This window comes from Rhinopithecus bieti, unplaced genomic scaffold, assembly GCF_001698545.2.
Source record: "Rhinopithecus bieti isolate Rb0 unplaced genomic scaffold, ASM169854v2 scaffold_18477, whole genome shotgun sequence".
In the NCBI taxonomy this organism is placed as follows: Eukaryota; Metazoa; Chordata; class Mammalia; order Primates; family Cercopithecidae; genus Rhinopithecus; species Rhinopithecus bieti.
In genome coordinates, this window is record NW_016809209.1 from 968,423 (window position 1) to 988,340 (window position 19,918).

Consider the following 19,918-nt stretch of genomic DNA (forward strand, 5'->3'; position numbering starts at 1 on the left):
ATACATACATATATACATATATATGCACACATATATACACATATATATACACACATATATACACATATATATACACACATATATACACATATACATACACATATATACATATATATATACATATATATATATATTTTTTTGAGATGGAGTCTCGCTCTGTCACCCAGGCTGGAGTGCAGTGGCCGGATCTGAGCTCACTGCAAGCTCCGCCTCCTGGATTCATGCCATTCCCTGCCTCAGCCTCCCGAGTAGCTGGGACTATAGGCGCCCGCCACCTCACCCGGCTAGGTTTTGTATTTTTTTAGTAGAGATGGGGTTTCACCGTTTTGGCCAGGATGGTCTCGATTTCCTGACCTTGTGATCCGCCCATCTCGGCCTCCCAAAGTGCTGGGATTACAGACTTGAGCCACCGCACCCGGCTATATTTATATTTTCAAAGCACCTTATCATGTGATCCTTTCAACAATCTTGTGAGGGTGAAGTATCAATTCCATTTCACAATTAAAGGTGACTTGTCCAAGAGCTCATGGCTACTATAATGGGAAAGCTATCATTAGAACTCACATAACCTGACTCCTAGACAGTCTTTCATTCAACCTCACTGCCTTGCTGAAATAACCAATCAGTCATTTTCATGAGAGGACAGAGAAAGGGCAGATAGTGAACTTATCGAAAATTCTGAGTCACTGCCTGTTTTCTTGGCTGCCTGCTGATTAGTGTGAACATTAATAGGGATCAGCAATCTTAAAGAGTAAAAAAGTTCCAGTCCATTTTATACTAGTTCTGGGAAATGAGAATTTCTTTTGCAATGAAATAGAACACCATGAGGAAAAAAAAAAAAAGTACTACATGCTTCCAGACCAGAGACTGCCCACATTCAAGGTGTTATCAGCCTCATTATTCTGCTAAGCTAGTAACAGTAGGTTACTGTCAATAATATTCCAGCCATTAGAAAGTCTATGGAAAACCAGGAATACAATGGGCCTTCACAAACCCACTCACTAACCTCTAACCAGAGCTGTCGGCCATCCTGCTCTGTGGGGCTGCTCTCAGTGGTGGCAAAGTACTGCATGCCATCCAAGAGGCAAGTCCAGGATGTCTTTTGCTTCAATGTATCACCGTACCAGGCTGGATGGTGCTGGCACTGCAGCAGTTGGGCTTTGGCAGCTGACACAATGACACAGCCTTCTGTCTCTGCTCCACGAAGAACCATCTATGCCAGAGATAGAAGCAGAGTTAAGCTACCAAGGAAGATGAGAAGATTAGTGAGCACACTGTATCAACCACTGCAGCTAGATCTAACTGGCTTACTGAGTAAATTTTACTGGCGTCTGGACATAGAAGTGATTATTTATGATACCTATGAGAAGGACAAATTTTTTGGAGCTCTATTCACCCATTCACATTTAGAGGTGGGGGAAGGTGAACAATATGATCATGATCTAGCCTGATGTTGAGGTAACTTGTAAAGAGAAGGTACCTGACAGTTGACCAGTTCAATAAGGCAGTTTCGGTTGTATATGTCATCCGTCTGGCAGGCAGCAATGCCACACAACTGGTCACTCATGCCTGATTCCTCTTCTGTGAACACTACAAACCTGTCTGTCTCTTCAATTAGTTTCTGCAACATGTAAGCACCTGGCAGAGAAATAGGAAGCAGGGAAAGGTCACAGTCTCAAAGGGAAAGACTTTTCCCTTTCCAGAGCCAAACTGATCTTCCCTCAATTTATCTGGCTAGATAAGGGCTTAGAATACATCCTCCCAAACCTAGAACTCTAGCCCAGCCCATCCCTTGACTCATGAAGACAAAACAAGGGTTATTTCATTTTCCCTTTTTTTTTTTTTGAGACGGAGTCTTGCTCTGTCGCCCAGGCTGGAGTGCAGTGGCCTGATATCGGCTCACTGCAACCTTCACCTCCTGGTTCAAGCGATTCTCCTGCCTCAGTCTCCTGAGTAGCTGGGACTACAGGTGCGTGCCACCATATCTGCTAATTTTGTGTTTTTTAGTAGAGACCGGTTTCGCTATGTTGGCCAGGCTTGTGTCGAACTCCTGACCTCAGATGATCCGCCCATCTCAGACTCCCAAAGTGATGGGATTACAGGCGTGAGCCACCTCGCCCGGCCTCCCTTCAATTTTAATAAGAGTACAGATTCCCAGCAGAAACTGAGAAATGCTAGGTAACACTTTTTTCTCTTAAGTATTACTCTATGATCTCTCCCTTGCCCCCATTTTATTCCTTTTCTCATTTCGTATTATTTTACACACTATTTGACCACTCTTTTCCACTTGAAACCACTCTCTTGCCATCAATGTCATTATGTTCTCCTAGGTCTGCTGCTTCCCCTGATTATGTCTCCAGGCCCTCTCCCTTCTCCGAGGTCTAAGCTCCTCAGATCCATCCTTGGCATGTTCCCTTCTCTTTCCTATTCTTTCTCTTAATGGGTTTGTGTAACAGAGTGTATGGTTAAGAGCACAGTCTCCAAAATCAAACTAGTCTGTCTGTATTGTGACCTTGGGCAGTCTGCCTCTCTGTGTCGCAGTTTCCTTATTTGTAAAAGAGTAACTCTCTCATAAGATTGCTATGAAAGTTTAATGGGGCCAGGCACAATGGCTCACGCCTGTAATCCCAGCACTTTGGGAGGCTGAGGTGGGCAGATCACGAGGTCAGGATATTGAGACCATCCTGGCCAACATGGTGAAACTCCGTCTCTACTAAAAACACAAAAATTAGCCAGGTGTGGTGGCGCACACCTGTAATCCCAGCTACTCAGGAGGCTGAGGTAGGACAAGAGCGTGAATCTAGGAGGTGGAGATTGCAGTGAGCCGAGATCGCGCCACTGCACTCCAGTCTGGTGACAGAGCAAGACTCCATCCCCCCACCCCCAAAAAAAAAAGAAAAAAGAAAAAAGAAAATTTAATGGCATAATACATAAAAATATTTTGCAGAGTACCTACCACACAGTAAGCAATTATTATAATATCCTTGGCAATAACTCGTAGCTCTATGCTGAAATTCCCAAATATCTATCTTTATAGCCCTAAGCTTTTAGACCCTAATTTCCAGCTGTTTATTAGACATTATATTGATAGCCTACTAGTGACACAAATTCAGCATGCCCAAATCTGAACTTAACAACCCTACACCTCCCCAAACCTGTTTAGTCCCAGGCTCTATTTCTGATCCATCATGCTCAAAATCAAGTTGTTATAATTTTCTCCCTTTAATTCCTCCTTCCAACCAGTGGCCAGTTCTCCCATATGCACAATAATGTTTCCATCCATCTTATCTCCATTCCCACTGCCTTTACCTAGTTCTAGCCCTCAATGTTTATTTTTATTTTTATTATTTTTATTTTTTTTTATTTTTTTTTTGAGAAGGAGTCTCGCTCTGTCACCCAGGCTGGAGTGCAGTGGCCAGATCTCAGCTCACTGCAAACTCCGCCTCCCGGGTTTACGCCATTCTCCTGCCTCAGCCTCCCGAGTAGCTGGGACTATAGGCGCCCGCCACCTCGCCCGGCTAGTTTTTTGTATTTTTTTAGTAGAGACGGGGTTTCACCATGTTAGCCAGGATGGTCTCGATCTCCTGACCTCGTGATCCGCCCGCCTCGGCCTCCCAAAGTGCTGGGATTACAGGCTTGAGCCACCGCGCCCGGCCTATTTTTATTTTTTTTCTTGAGATGGAGTTTCACTCTTATTGCCCAGGCTGGAGTGCAATGGCGCAATCTTGGCTCACTGCAACCTCCGCCCCCGGGTTCAAGCAATTCTACCATCTCAGCCTCCCGAGTAGCACCACCACGCCTGGGTAATTTTTATATTTTTACTAGAGACAGGGTTTCACCATGTTGGCCAGGCTAGTCTCCAACTCCTGACCTCAAGTGATCCACCCCTTAGCCTCCCAAAGTGCTGGGATTACACGTGTGAGCCACTGTGCCTGGCCCCAGCCCTCAATGCTTCTTACTGAGACACCATAATAGTTTCCTAATTTGTCTCCCCACCTCGTTTCTTCCTCTCCAATCCTCCTACACACTACTGCCAGATCTGTCTTCATAAAATGATGACACACCCATATTCAAAAACATTCAGTAGTTCACCACTGCCTACTGTACAAGGACCAAAAACTCCTTAGCCCTATATGAAAGGTCTTTGGTGATCTACCCCAGCTTTCCTTTCTAGTCCTTTCTCTCACTCTTTCTGTCAACTAAAAGAGACTGTTTACTCTCTGTGACACTGAAATACATATTTGGTCCTCCCTGTTTCCTGGCATACAAAATCTAAAATCATTAGTGCCTCCAAAGTGATGTCTTTTTGTATGCTGAGTTGACTGGTTGCTGGCAGCCCCTAAGTAGCTTCAGGATGGTGGCTGGTCACTGGAAAGACCCAGGCAGGATTAAAGGGTTGTAACTTTCAGCCCCACCCCCATCACACACATACTTCCTGGGAAGAGAGGGGCTGAAGGCTAAGTTAATCACCAATGGCCAGTGGTTTAATCAATCATGCCTACATAATGAAGTCTCCATTAAAAACCCAAAAGGACCGGATTTGGAGAGCTTCTGGATAGCTGAACATGTAGAGGCTCCCGAGGCGTAGCATGCCTGCCTGGGGAGGGCATAGAAGCTTCCCGCCACTTCCCATACCTCGCACTATGCATCCCTTCATCCGTATCCTTTGTAATACCCTTTATAATAAACCAGTAAACAGGTTTCCTTCAGTCCTGTGAGCTGCTCTAGCAAATTAATTGAACCCAAGGAGGGGGTCGTGGGAACCCGTTTATAGCCAGGTGGTGAGAAGCACAGATAAAGCAACCTGTAGCCTGTGACTGGCATATGAAGGAAGGGGCGGGGGGCTTAGAGACTGAGTCATCAACCTTTGGCATCTGATGCTATCCCCAGGTAGATAGTGTCAGAATTGAACTGAATTAAAGGACACCCAACTGGTGTCCGCTGCAGAATTAATTGCTTGCTTATTGGTTGGGAAAAAATTCCCACACATTTGGTCACAGAAGTCTTCTGTGTCAACTGTTTCTGAGTGAGAGAACAGAAAAAACACTTTTGAGCTTGGGTTTTTCAAGATTCTCCTTTTAACACACTAAGCTTTCAAACTCCACTCCTACTCAGGTTATTCCCTCCGCCTTGATTGCCCTTCCACCCCATTTCTACATGTTCAAACCACATTAAGCTTTCAGGGCCTGGCTCAAATGCTACTTCCTCAATCAACTCTCCCCTGATGGTATTCCCCCCTTCACTCCTGTCAGTAGTAACTCCATTTTTTTTTTTTTTTTTTTTTTGAGATAGAGTCTCACTCTGTCACCCCAGCTGGAGTGCAGTGGTGCAATCTCAGCTCACTGTCAGCTCCGCCTCCTGGGTTCATGCCATTCTCCTGCTTCAGCCTCCCAAGTAGCTGGGACTACAGGCACCCGCCACCATGCCCAGCTAATTTTTTTGTATTTTTAGTAGAGATGGGGTTTCACCATGTTAGCCAGAATGGTCTCGATCTCCTGACCTCGTGATCTGCCCACCTCGGCCTCCCAAAGTGCTGGGATTACAGGCATGAGCCACCACACCCGGCCCCTTATTCTTTTTTTTTTTTTTTTTTGAGATGGAGTCCTGCTCTGTCACCTCCACTTCCTGGGTTCAAGCGATTCTCGTGCCTTAGCCTCCCAAGTAGCTGGGATTACAGGTACATGCCACCCTGCCTGGCTAATTTTTTTTGTATTATTTTTACTAAAGATGGGATTTTGCCATGTTGGCCAGGCTGGTCTTGAACTCCTGACCTCAAGTGATCCACCCACCTCAGCCTCCCAAAGTGCTGGGATTACAGGAGTGAGCCACTGTACCCGGCTAACTCCCATTTTCTTTTATTTCTCTCTTGTGGCATTTATCACTTTGTTTCTTTCCCTTACTCATCTTGTTTTGGCTCCATCACTCTCCTTCTGATTATCTTCTGGCCACGGGACCAGACCATTTAATGCCCCAACATCACTGTTACTTAATATATAAGACTTAGGTGGCCTAAGAAGGAAAAATGATAGTTTCACTTCTGCACATAGATGGAAGCAGCCATGACTCAGTCCTTTTCAAACTCTTGTCCAAGCCCATATCCATGTTCTAAACGCAAACCCATAAAGTCTCATCTCCCCAAGCTTACCTCCCGATGACCCCTTATCAGGCCGTCCACTGAAGCTGGGAGTGTTAGCACGAGGTGGGGCTGAGGCACTACTTGGGACACCCCGCTTTGGCTTTTTGGCTGGCATCTGTGGATCAATCTTTAACCCCTTCAGGGCCTCCGTAGAGAGATTACGTTTGAGTACAGCTGCCTTTTTGTAGCCATCATATAACCCAAAGGCAATGTCTCGATTGGTAGTTGTCCAGGAAATCCGTAAATCTACTAAGTGCAGCTGATGTGTATGAAAGGTAGGATCCCCATCACGAGTAGAGAGCTCCTACGAAACAGGAAAAGGACTTCAAGGCTTCAGGTAGCATGGAAATTGCCCCCAATGCTGCTGTTCCACAAAAGCAGTGATAAAAGTTTGTTGAATAAGAAACGTGTTGGCCAGGTGCCGTGGCTCATGCCCATAATCCCAGCACTTTGGGAGGCTGAAGCGGGCAAATCATGAGATCAGGAGTTTGAGACCAACCTGGTCAACCTGGTGAAACCCCATCTCTACTAAAAATACAAAAAATTAGCTGGGCATGGTGGCTGGCACCTGTAAACCCAGCTACTCGGGAGGCTGAGGCAGAAGAATCACTTCAACCTAGGAGGCGGAGGTTGCAGTGAGCCGAGATCACACTACTGCACTCCAATCCAGGTGACAACGAGAGACGCGGTTTCAAAAAAAAAAAAGAAAGAAAAAAGAAAAGAAATTCGCTGGGTGTGGTGGGGAGACAGACCCTGGAGAAAGAAAAACTAAGTGGTCTTGGCTTGTGTGTTATATTAAATTTGAACTATACCTACTGTATTTTGTTATTAAAAAATAGAGTTCCTCTAAAATTCTTTTTTGAGAAATGGAAGTCTATTTTGCCCAGACTGGTCTTGAACTCCTGGCTTCAAGCAGTCTTCCTGCCTCAGTCTCCCAAGTAGCTGGAACTACGGGTACAAGCCATTGTGACTGGTCCCACTTTATTTTTAAAATATGTTTATTTATTTGAGACAGAATCTGGCTCTGTCTCCCAGGCTGAAGTGCAGTGGTGTGATTTTTTTTTTTTTTTTTTGAGACAGTCTCACTCCATCACCCATGCTGGAGTGCAGTGGCATGATCTTGGCTAACTGCAACCTCCGCCTCCCGGGTTCAAGTGATTCTCATGCTTCAGTCTCCAAGCACCTGGGATTACAGGTATGTGCTACCACACCTGGCTTGCTTGCTTATTTATTTATTTATTTATTTATTTATTTATTTATTTTATTTTATTTTTTTTGAAATAAAGTCTCACTCTGTCACCCAGGCTGAAGTGCAGTGGTACGATCTTGGCTGGCTGCAACCTCCACTTTCCGGGTTCAAGAGATTTTCCTGCCTCAGCCTCTCAAGTAGCTGGGATTACAGGCACCCGCCACCACGCCCAGCAAATTTTTGTATTTTTTAGTAGAGATCGGGTTTCACCATATTGGCCAAGCTGGTCTCAAACTCCTGTCCTCAAATGATCCGCCCACCTTGGCACCCCAAAGTGATGGGATTACAGGCGTGAGCCACTACACCTGGCCTAATTTTTGTATTTGTAGTAGAGACAGGGTTTCACCATGTTGGCCAGTCTGGTCTCAAACTCCTGACCTCGAGTGATCCATCTGCCTCAGCCTCCCAAAGTGTAGGGATTACAGGTGTGAGCCACCGCACCCAGCCTCAATGGTGCAATCCTGGCTCACAACCTCTGCCTCTTGGGCTCAAACTATCCTCCCACCTCAGCCTCCTGAGTAGCTGGGACGACAGGTGCACGCCACCATGCCTGGCTAATTTTTTTGTATTTTTTGTAGAGACAGGGTTTCACCATGTTGCCAGGCTAGTCTGGAACTCTTGACTTCAAGAGATCCACCCACCCTGGCCTCCCAGAGTGCTGGGATTACAGGCATTAGCCATCAACACACCTTGCCTATTTATTTATTTTTGAGGTGGGGTCTCACTCTGTCACCCAGGTTGGAGTGCAGTGGCACGATCACGGCTCACTGCAGCCTAGATTTCCGAGACTCCAGCCATCTTTCCACCTCAGCTTCCCGAGTAGCTGGGATCACAGGCACATGCCACCACACCCAGATAATTTTTTGTATTTTTGGTAGAGACAGGGTTTCCACATGTTGCCCAGGCTGGTCTCAAACTCCTGAGCTCGAGCAATCCACCTGCTTCAGCCTCCCAAAGTGTTGGGATTACAGGCGTGAGCCACTGAGCCCAGCCCCCATTGTATTTTATTTGTTTTGTTTTGTTTTTTGTATTTTGGAGACAGCATCTTGCTCTGTCGCCCAGCTTGGAGTGCAGTGGTGCGACCTCGGCTCTCTGCAACCTCCACCTCCCAGGTTCAAGAGATTCTCCTGCCTCAGCCTCCCGAGTAGCTGGGACTACCGGCATGCACCACCATTCCCGGCTAATTTTTTTGTTTTTTTTAGTAGAGACGGGGTTTCACCATGTTAGTCAGGTTGGTCTCGAGCTCATGATTTCAAACGATCCATCCGCCTCGGCCTCCCAAAGTGCTGGGATTACAGACATGAGACACCGCACCCAGCCCTCCCCGACTGTATTTTAAATGACTTGAGAATTTCAACTTAAAATCCTTCCCTAATTGGGGGAAAAGTCCGTACCAATTTTTTTTCAGTGTTAGGAAAAAATTTTACTCTATTTCCTCAAGAGTAAGATACTATTTTTAGGAGAGAAAGAAAAGGTATTTTCGAAAAGAGGGATGCTGATACAGCTAAATCAAGTGAGTCTGTCATAAAGTAATGACATACATGCTTGGAATATAATGAGAAACATTACCAGGGACTTCGCCTGCAACCTACTCCTATGGACTCTATTGTGTTCCCCCCAAATTCACATGTTGAAGTCCTAACCCCCAATGTAATGGTATCTGGAGATGGGCCTTTGGGAGGTAATGACATGAGATCATGAGGGTGGGGCACTCATGACAGAATTAGTGCTTTTACAATAAGAGAAACCAGAGCACTCATGCACACTTGTGCTCTCTCTCCCTCTCTGCCATGTGAGGACAGAGATAAGGCAGTCATCTGCAAGCCAAGAAGACAGCCCTCACCAGAACCCAACCATGCAGGTATCCTAATCTTGGACTTCCCAGTCTCCAAAACTGATAAATAAATTTTTGTTATATAAGCCTCCCAGTCTCTGGTATTTTGTTATGGCAGTCCAAGTAGGCTGAGATACCTACTAATACAAATAAGGTAATAAAGAAACTGTGTCAGGAAGTACCTCCTCAGCTGTGCGATTGCTATGCCGTTGGTAGGTGAGGGAGGATAAGCTCAGCAGGTGGGTCTTTGTTATCAAGGGATCAAGACAGTGATCAGCATTCTCTTCAGTGGGTGAGGCCATCAGGTGAACGGTCACCTGACTTAGGTCACTCACCATCTGGGTAACACTCCAATCAGAGATAAGGCGCCGCATCACTGTGCCTGCTGAGAAAAAGAGGCACAAAGAGACCATGCTGACTAGTTCAGAGGATAGTGTAAGACAGAGATGGAGGAGGGGAATGGAACTGAGAAAGGGAAAAACAACAAGCAACAGGATAGGAGAAATGAAAGGACTCTTTGATTTTACCTTGAGGTATAAGCCGCTGAGTCCCCCGAGTAAAGACATGGCCCTGACTGCACTCAATCTGGATGCCCCGTTGCTGGGCAAATGAGGCCCAATAATGTACCTGGCAACAAGAGAGCATAACACTGAACAAAGGATGGCATGAGAGGGATGATTAAGGGACTCAGTATGAGAAACAAGAAAACTAGAAGCAGAATAAAGTGAAGACGTCAGCAGGGACATCAGTACCTTACCTGCAGCTGGGGAAAGAGGGCTGTATAGGAAAGTTGCTTGTAGTGCTGACCAAGTTTCTTCTTGCTGGGTTTCAGGTTACTGAAGAGCTTTCCCCTGCAGATAGGCCTTGTGACACTAGTCCAAGTTGCCCAGAAGTTCTGCATCCAGCGCAGGGTACTACTGTATAGCAGAATTCGGGGTTGGGATATTGCTGCAAAGGGAAGGACAGACATTTCCTAGTTATGGATGAAACACAGAGGTAAAGCTAAATCCTTCCCTTGCTGCAGGTTGTAGAAGTTTAAAAATCCAAAATCCAAACAGCACCTAGCCTCACATTCAGCATCCCCCACTCCCTCTTCTTTCAAGGATCTAAGCTCTCTGCTTTCCCCTACTGCTATGGTCTAAATGTTTGCATCTCCCCAAAATTCATGTTGAAATACTAACCCCTAAGGTGATGATGTTAAGAGGTGGGCCTCTGGGAGGTCACTAGACCATGAGGGTGGAGCCTTCGTAAATAGGATTAGTGCCCTTTTAAAAGTGGTCCAAGGGAGCTCACTGACTCCTTCCACCATATTAGGACACAGCAAAAAGGCACCATCTATGAGGAATGGGCCCTCACTGACACTGAATTTGTCAGTTCTTTGATCTTGGACTTTCAAGCCTCCAGAACTGTGAGAGATAAACGTTTGTTGTTTATAAGCTACCAAACTTGTGGTATTATTATTATAGCAGCCAAAAAGGTCTAAGACACCAACCCTTTCCCCACAAAAAAAAAAAAAAAAAGTCCTAACCTAGATTCTCCCTTGCCCTTCTCCCCTCCCCTCCCCTCCCCAGAGGGTCAAGCTAAAGTCCCCAGTGTCCATGCCTGCCCTCCCAGCCCTTCCTCCCCACTACCCCAGGCCCAAGCCTCACTTCCACTGTGCCGAGTCAGATCCATCTTGATGGAGAGATTGAGGTTCTCCGAGCGAAAGGCCCGGTAGGAATCATGAAGCTGGCCCAAGGGCACCTCAGGCAGGAACTCTGGGGCCCGCAGAGTGACACTATGGTGATCATGGGGGTTCCCATGGCACAGCCACTGCAGGTCCAGCGTCATGCAGAGGTCAGGCAGGTGAAGGAAGCAGCAGTCGTCATACCTGCCTCACAACGGAGCCCCAGCCCTCAGTGCCCTGGTCACTCACTTCCCCTTGGCTCTTCCCCCTCCCTCCAACCTTAGTCCCTCACCCCATGGAGGACCCTCCCTTCACTCCACTCACTTAGAGGCTGTTCTCACGTTGATATCCAAGTCACCCTTGAACACAAACTGACCAGGTTTCCAATGAAAAGACAGGTGGCTCCACTCCCAGTGCATATTTTCAGTTGTGTTGTATGGATCCTATGACCACCCCCAAGAACTTGGTGAGATATAGGTAAGAAAACCATCCTCATCTCCCGTATCAGCATCTTTCTCTCTTCCCACATGTGCTATACAGGCTTCAACCATATTATCCTGATAGGAAAAAAGTATCAAGACACCCCTCACCTCAGTGGCCAGCTGGTGCAGGTTCGCCTGTTCAATGTCCATGTGCCAGTCTCCATGGAACAAAAGACGGCTCTTGTCCCACCAGGGCAAAGGTGGGCTGGGGTCAGCTGAGGGCTTGGTCAAGAGGTCCACACACTGGCCAATCAGTGTCCAGGCTGGATCCCAGCATGGGCCCCATACCACTGTGTACTGGAATATTTCCGCTGGGGTAGAGGAACAAAGGCTATAACTTGTTCACAACATTACCCTTCTCTTCCTTCTTCACTCCAGAAGGGCCTCAGCTAATCTCCTATTTCACCCATCACAAATGTCCCTCAGCCAAACCAACTGCCCCATCTCTACTCACAGTGGAAGTCATGGTAGAATTTGAGTGGGGGCATGTTCCTCTCCACTGCCACGTTACCCCACGGAAGCCCCAAGTGCAAGATCTGACGCCGACGGGAGCAAGGCTGACCACTCTGCTCGGTGCCCACAAGTCGACCCATCAGCCGCCAGTCACGGATCTCAAACAGGTACCGTGGATAGTCTCTGATCCGAACTGTTACCAGAGGAAGGGTACACACTGGCTACTCAGGGGCAGTCTGAGCACTCTCGGGCCTTTTTCCTCACCATTATTTTACCCATCTGTATTTACAAAGTCAATTGAGGGAACAAGGGCAGGCAGTTGACAGCAAGCTGAAAAATGACAGTGACCCTGGGGCAGAAGGTTAAGGGCATAGCACTGAGATCCAAGAGACACAATAATCTTAAAGATGACTGTGTTAGCTTTCCCTTTATGTTAGATAAGCAATTTCAGGGTGAAATTTAGGAACAAAGAAAGGGAAGGGAAGCCCACCCATCCCACTCCACCCATCCAAAACAGCACAGTTCCCAATATAATCATATAACCTAGTTCGTCTGAAATCACTCAGAGAGCTCCCTAGAGCTGAGCGGGCAAACACGGGGTCTGCAAATAAGGGAAACACTACTTACCCAGAAAGGTCTTGACATTGCACTTGAGCATTCGACACCACTGAATGACAAGATCTACTCCCTCAGGGGGAAAAGGGCTGCCTGGATCAAGCTCTTGAACCTGTTCTATCACATGCTCAGGACCGTGGAAAGAGGCATCTGCCAGAGCTACCAGCTCTAGCCCTGCTAAGCTCCAAGTGAGCAGTGCCCGGCGCATGGGTGTGTTGCCATAGAGACGACGGGAACGCTGGATGTAGATTTCAATGTTTTTGCGTTCCAAAGAGGCATAGAGCTCCTCAATTTTGCGGGCAGGCAATAACTCCCCATGCTGCTTCCGAAGGGCGGCCACTTTGGCATCCAGTAGCTGCAGTCTTTTGGCACTCTCCTTACTTTCATCCTTCATCAGCTCATAGTTATCATGAAGTTTCACCTCAAAAATATCATCCAAGAAAACCCATGAGAAGTGCTGAACCTTTAAGAGTAGATCAGGTGGGAGCGGGACAGGGCCTGGAGAGGCCCAAGCATGAGTCCCTCGATGCAGTCCCTTCAGCCACTTCTGAACTCCCACAGCCTCATCTAGAGTTCGAGAAAAGTCATACTGATAAGGAAACTCCACTGAGACTGAGCCGAGGGAGAGAAGCCAAACACGGTTCCGAAGGGTCTGCAGCGCAGGGAAGGGGTTCCGGTGGAGGATCATCTCTTCCAGCTCAGGCAGCAGCTGCACCTCCACCTCCTTGAAGTTGAAGATACTATTGCCATCAAAGCCAGCTGCCAGCTCTGGACAGTATGCCTGCAAGGAACCTCCATGCCGGCTCAGTGACACATTCTCTGCAGCCAGGGTAATGAACTTGTCCTCAGCTACAAAAGCTGTGAGTTTGGCTGTGCTCACCTCCAGGGTTAGGTTTAGCAGCCGCTTTGGAGGTAAAGGTTCAGGGGCACGGCCTTCTAGCTCAGAAGTGGTTCCTGAAGTCTCTAGTGCAAGGGATGGTATAGTCTCAGGAAACACAGTGGCTCTTAGTAGGTCTCGGCACTGTAGAGTGGCCAGGATATGCTGGTACAGGTACATGTGATCTGGGGGACTCCAAAGTAAGGTCAGCCCTGCACCACACTGAACCTTTAGGGAGCAGAAGAAAAGGATCTGTCAATTACCATGTCATGAAACAATAGAGATGGCAAGGATTATGACACATGCATACCTGGCTCAAGAACCATCTCCACCCAGAAGTTATTCCTGAGTAACCACATTAATTACTGCCTTGCTTTGTTCCTGTCAGCACTAATGTGCTGAGCTAACAGTTGTTAGTCTCTTACATTTAAGAGTACTTACACTTTTCAAGTTCTCCTCAACTGGATTCTAAATTGTCTGAAAATAGAGACCATGTGTTTTCATTCTTTGGTATCTACCATAGTACGCTCAGTATAGACAGCAGGCACTCAATAAATCATCTGCCTTCATGTTTCTGCTTATGAGTTACCCTTCTATCAGCAACTACACTGTCTAGTAACCACCGCAACAGTCAACTTGAAAATGTTTCATGAATTGATTGCATCAATTTAATTCTCAAAATAAAGCATAATAAAGTACTGAGCACACAAGTCAATATGGCAGCTGACTTATGTAAAAATATGCATCAAGGAGGGAGTAGTGTCTTTGTCAGCTTGAAAAACAAAGTCAGGGGCCGGGCACGGTGGCTCACGCCTGTAATCCCAGCACTTTGGGAGACTGAGGCGGGTGGATCACGAGGTCAGAAGATCGAGACTATCCTGGCTAACATGGTGAAACCTCGTCTCTACTAAAAAAACACAAAAAATTAGCCGGGCGTGGTGGCAGGCGCCTGTAGTCCCAGCTGCTCGGGAGGCTGAGGCAGGAGAATGGTGTGAACCCAGGAGGCGGAGCTTGCAGTGAGCTGAGATCGCACCACTGCTCTCCAGCCTGGGCAACACAGAGAAACTCCGTCTCAAAAATAAAATAAATAAATAAAAATAAAAAATAAAAACCAAGTCAGTTCTGAATAGCTAAGTGGACAGAGAAAAGTAAAATTCCAGGATAGAAAATTTTCAAGTTCTAGTCTCTAAAAAGGAAACTCTTCAGTTTCCAAAGGTGAAGTCTGACAAAGAAGAAAACGCCCACCCTCCTCCTAAGAGGATCCCATGTCCATCTGTTACCCTGAGGATAAAGATACTGGAAAGCCTCTCAAAACCTGCCACTGCCTCTATCGTCTGACTCCTTCCAGTCTTTTGATGGGCTGAGGGCTTCAGCAAAATGGCACCAGATCATTATTTTTAAAAAGCCCCTTATTTTTCAGAGATGCATAGTGAAACATTTATAGTTGAAATTATATATGTCTGATACCTACTTATCTACTTCAAAATAATCCCAGAGCCTGAGGCAGGGGAAATTGGTGGGAGTATAATTAAAAGAAATTGGTCATGAATTGGTAATTATTGAATCTTGGTATATAAAGCTTATATATTCTCTCTAGTTTTGCATGTATTTTAAATTCCACAGAAAGTTATAAACATAAGAGTTATAAAAAATCACAACATGAGTTAAAAAGAGAGGCTGGGCGTGGTGGCTCACACCTGTAATCCCAGCACTTTCGAAGGCCAAGATAGGAGGACTGTTTGAGCCCAGCAGTTTAAGACCAGTCTGGGCAACATGTGAGACTCTGTTTTGGGAAAAGACAAGAAAAAAAAAAAAAAAGACAGAGAAAGGGTCTAAGCTGAGGGAAAAACCAGCCTGGGCCCACCTCTCCACAGGAACATTACCTCCAGAGAGCGGATGCTGCTGTGATAGGTGATGGAGATCATGGAAAGGCTGAGCACTGGGGTAGGGATGTCAGGGGCCTTGCAACAGGGTTGCATCTTTTCCATGACTGATTTCACCAGCGCTAACACAAGTCCTTGAATTCCCACAGTGGAGGTCTCTGCACTGCCCAGGATAGTCAGGGTGTCCAGTCGTACCTCTGAAGCACCTAACAACCAGAACCCACGTCAGCCTTGGTTCCCAGCTCTCCAAGGGCAACAAAAGTCCTCACTCACCTTTCTCACTTATTCCCTTAATTATCTTTATTCCTCATGCCTCCCGAAGTTCATTCCTTAGGTTTTAAGGAAACTTTCCCTTTCCTCTCTTAACCTAACTGGATTTGGCAGAGCCAAAGAAGTTCCTTAACTCCTACAAATTGCACAGAGACATACCATTTACTCTCTAGAACTAAACACACAAGGAAATAAAAAGCTATATGGATCTCTCTTGACTAGATTAAGGTTGTCTTTTTATGTCTTGCTTAGTACTTGCCTTTCATAAGCCCTTAAGAAATATCAAGAAGCCTGATATTTATGCAAGACTTTCAGGCATCTTGTGCCTCTAATTCAGAAAAATTCCAGCTCAGCAGCTTCATCAAATGAGAAGGAGCAAACTAAACCAACATAATCTGCTTAGGTTACACACTACACACTTCAGTATATTTATTTACTTATTTTATTTTATTTTTTGGAGACAGAGTCTCCCTCTTTTGCCCAGGATAGAGTGCAGTGACACCATCTCAGCTCACTGCAAACTCTGCCTCCCAGGTTGAAGTGATTTTCCTGCCTCAGTCTCCCAAGTAGCACACTTCAGCATAGACTCCTTTTCCCACTTACCAACCAAGGCAGAAAGGGTGAACAAGTTCATGTCTTCGACCTTCAAGTCCACTTTCCACAGTAATGACACAGATTCCCCAAATGAAGAGTGCCTAGAGACAGCTGACTTCCCAGATTGTGGACCCACCAGGGATAAGATACGAGACAGACACTGGGCACAGGTATCTGATGCTTCCACCTGAAGTCCTCGAATGGTACAATCAAGAAAGAGGGTATCTGACTGGGTGCTGGACAGGCCCAGAGGCTGGTTATAGCTACCCTAGAGAAGAAGCAGACGGATTCCATTAGAAGTATGGAGGCACACAGTTTTATAATTCCCTAATGCACTTCCTGCTGCCAAAAGGATGCTCAGTGCTCTGATGCATGACAGGATGAGGAAAGCTGTGCAGGCCCCTATTCACCAAAGCCCCCACCTACCTGTAGTGTGAAGGAGTCCAGAACAAGTGCCTCACCCCAAACATGCATATTGGGTGGGTGTGGTGCCCGCTGAATGTGGGAGTCACTGCCCACACGCCAGCAGAGGTGGTCCACAGTCAGGACACCCCGCTGATGGATGCTTTGTGGCCTGAGGTGCTGGTAATCTGAACAAAAGTGAGAAGAGGGATTGCATGGAACCACTGTGGCCATGAATTGGGCCTAGCTGCATTAATGGACAGATTCTTGTTCCTTTTCCATCTGAGAGCCTTACCCAGAGAGATAGAATTGAATCCCAAGGCAAAAGGCGGTGTATCTCCAAGCTGAATGGAAATGTTGACATTGGAGATGGAGGTGCTAAAGATGATGGGAGCCAGGATTTGGGGGAAGGTTCTGCATAGGGACAAGACATCATTGTTTGGTAAGAAAAGAACTGCAGCTTCCTATCATGGAACAGTTTCTGAAGCTCTTAAAATCAGAGTGAGAATTTAGAGTTTTATTGTGATTCTTAGGATGGGATACACCTAGAAGATAAAAGGCTGAACTCATCAGTTTATTGCTACTCTTAACGGTAATCTGCAGGAACCCCAGAAAGATATTAGGTTGACTCACATAAAATTGTCATTTTCATAGGCCAAATACAATGAACACCAGCAATATCATATGCTTGAACCTAAAATAACCAAGAAGCATCACTTCTAAACCATAACCTTAAGTTCTCTGTGCAGCACAATAGAAGCACTACACAAAGACATGACTGCCACCTTACAATCTAAGGCAGACAAGACAAAGACATTCCTTATCATCTAAGTTCAGTTCAACAAACATTTATTTTGTATAAAACACTACGCTAAGCACCGAGTACATAAAAACAAAGAGGACAACATTCTGCCATCAAGGAGTCTAGTCTAATAGGAAAGATACATAAAACAGGATTGCTGTTGAGACTCAGATTTGAGGAGGTCAAACAACCAAATACATATTTAACACAAAATGCCACTTTGGACCAAAAGAATCCCAGGGAATCCAACTGATAAGATGGTGGCTGAAAAAGATCAGACTGACCTTTTTTTCCTTTGCTTAAGAACAGGTGAACTTGACCCTTGGGTTTCCAGTGTTAGCAGGTGCAGCCAGTGAGAGAATTCCTGGTGCCGGTAGTGAATGATGCAAGTATTCAGAACTAGGGAGGCTGAGAGGTCAATGGTGGTCACCTGAAATAAGAAGACCAGAACTGTGGGCTTGGGTTTTATTTCACAAACTCATAATGAAATAATGTAGCGGGAAAGTAGAGAAAGGAACAATTCTTGGTACCACAATCATCACACCTGCACATTAGCCTTGAGGGAGCTGAGGCAGACAATGCGCTGGCGACTCTGGGACAGCAACAACCCATCTGTAAAAGGCGAGAGGACAGATCAGAGGAGAGCACTGGAAGGGCAAGAGAAACTGGGAGAGGGTCAGAAGCCAGCAAAGGGATAAACAGACTGTCATCAAAACTTGTGAGCTGGGGCTATTTCCTCTCAGTATGTTCCCTCCTTCCGCTCTCCAGTTACACTGAGATTAGATTAAGGAGTCCACATGGGGCATGAGCAAAGAGAGTATCTAGTCCTGCCATTCTCGCTCAGTACCAGTACCCTGACCCATGAACCTTCCAGCAGGAGTTCAGTGCTCATCTGTGCCATATCAGAGTTTGCTGTGAAGCTTCGAAGAGGCAGCTGATCCTCATCACGGTGGTACAGGAACTGCAGCAGCTTCAGAGTCCAAGTCAGGTGCCTGGATCGAGAAAGATTCTGGCTCAGGAAGATGTGACATACCATTCCTACTTATTTTATTTTTATTTTTTAAAAATAATTATTTTTTGGCCGGTGCAGTGGCTCACGCCTGTAATCCCAGCACTTTGGGAGACCAAGGCAGGGGGATCACGAGGTCAGCAGACCGAGACCATCCTGGCCAAAACAGTGAAACCCCACCTCTACTAAAATACAAAATATTAGCCGGGCATGGTGGCATGCGCCTATAGTCCCAGATACTTGGGAGGCTGAGGCAGGAGAATCGCTTGAACCGGGGAGGCGTAGGTTGCAGTGAGCCAAGATCGGACCACTGTACTCAGGCCTGGGCAACAGGGCGAGACTCCATCTCAAAACTAGTAATAATTTTTTTTTTTTTATTCTTCCCACACTACATGGATGTAACCATTTCTACTTCCTTTCTCCCCATAGACAAGCTCAGCAACTACTAGGCTGGTTATAGAGATACCATCATACAGCTCCCACTATCACTCTCCTATCTTCTGTGTTGGGAGAGACCTCACCTCTTTTGACTATTCATGGACAATACCACGCTTGTGTTCTCCATCTTAACCTTGACCTGGTCTGGCAGCTGCTGGAGGAGGAACAGGCCAGGCAGAGTAGGCTCAACCAAGTCCTCTGTCACCTCTGAAAACATGAATGAATAACACAAGAACCATCAATTCTTAACACTTTCAATTCTCCCGAAATGCCCTGGCCTCTATGGCCAAATCCTCCCACATAAAGTAGGCTAAGCAAATGCCTAAGCTGGATGGACCACAAGGCGAATGCCCCAGAGATCCAGGCACCTGCTGTACTTCTCCAGTCTCTAAAAACCTAAGGAGTACAAGGAGCAGGTTGGTAAATGAAAAGAATGTGGACCTTAAGCCAAATAATTTAAATCTCATTTTTACTACTGACTAGCTGTATGACTTCAGTCAAGTTACCTAGCTAACCTTCCTAGGCTTCAGTTTCCTTATTTGTGAAGTGCTGAGCATTTAGTGAGAGAATATACAGTCATCCCTTGGTGTCCTTGGAGCTTTGGTTCCAGGACCCCCTGCAGATACCAAAGTCTGCACATACTCAAGTCCAGCAGTTGTCCCTATGGGAACTCGTGTATATAAAAAGTCAGCCCTCCATATCAGTGAGTTTCATATCCTGCAAATATTGCATTTTCCATTCACATTTGGTTGTGGATGCAGAACACACACATATGGAGAGCCAACTGTATTTACTGAAAAAAATCCACATATAAGTGGATCCACACAGCTCAAACCTGTGTTGTTCAATGGTCAACTGTATATAAAACACATAGTACGAGGCCGGGCACAATGGCTCACGCCTGTAATCCCAGCACTTTGGGAGGCAGAGGTGGGTGGATCACGAGGTCAGGAGATCGAGACCACCCTGGCTAACACGGTGAAACCCCGTCTCTGCTAAAAAACACAAAAATTAGCCAGGCATGGTGGCAGGTGCCTGTAATCCCAGCTACTCAGGAGACTGAGGCAGGAGAATTGCTTGAACCCAGAAGGCAGAGGTTGCAGTGAGCCGAGATCATGTCACTGCACTCTAGCCTGGCGAGAGAGCAAGAATCCGTCTTTAAAAAAAAAAAAAAAGAAAGGCCGGGCGCGGTGGCTCAAGCCTGTAAT

At 46.2% G+C, this 19,918-nt stretch overlaps 1 protein-coding gene across 2 annotated transcripts in view; it reads right to left on the minus strand.

Annotated features, from left to right (window-relative positions):
• The window catches only part of BLTP2 (bridge-like lipid transfer protein family member 2), a 32,763-nt gene that overhangs the window by 9,732 nt on the left and 3,113 nt on the right, over positions 1-19,918 (minus strand). For both annotated transcript variants that reach the window (XM_017888863.1, XM_017888864.1), the window contains 19 exons: positions 18,794-18,917; positions 18,131-18,255; positions 17,808-17,875; positions 17,548-17,693; positions 16,757-16,875; positions 16,486-16,649; positions 16,069-16,327; positions 15,196-15,401; positions 12,448-13,540; positions 11,822-12,013; positions 11,476-11,678; positions 11,210-11,328; positions 10,869-11,089; positions 9,977-10,167; positions 9,747-9,846; positions 9,402-9,604; positions 6,146-6,440; positions 1,481-1,638; positions 1,007-1,213 (listed from right to left, as the gene is read on the minus strand). In XM_017888863.1, the coding sequence (XP_017744352.1) occupies positions 1,007-1,213; positions 1,481-1,638; positions 6,146-6,440; positions 9,402-9,604; positions 9,747-9,846; positions 9,977-10,167; positions 10,869-11,089; positions 11,210-11,328; positions 11,476-11,678; positions 11,822-12,013; positions 12,448-13,540; positions 15,196-15,401; positions 16,069-16,327; positions 16,486-16,649; positions 16,757-16,875; positions 17,548-17,693; positions 17,808-17,875; positions 18,131-18,255; positions 18,794-18,917 (4,193 nt within the window). The remainder of the gene's footprint in view (positions 1-1,006; positions 1,214-1,480; positions 1,639-6,145; positions 6,441-9,401; positions 9,605-9,746; positions 9,847-9,976; positions 10,168-10,868; positions 11,090-11,209; positions 11,329-11,475; positions 11,679-11,821; positions 12,014-12,447; positions 13,541-15,195; positions 15,402-16,068; positions 16,328-16,485; positions 16,650-16,756; positions 16,876-17,547; positions 17,694-17,807; positions 17,876-18,130; positions 18,256-18,793; positions 18,918-19,918) is intronic.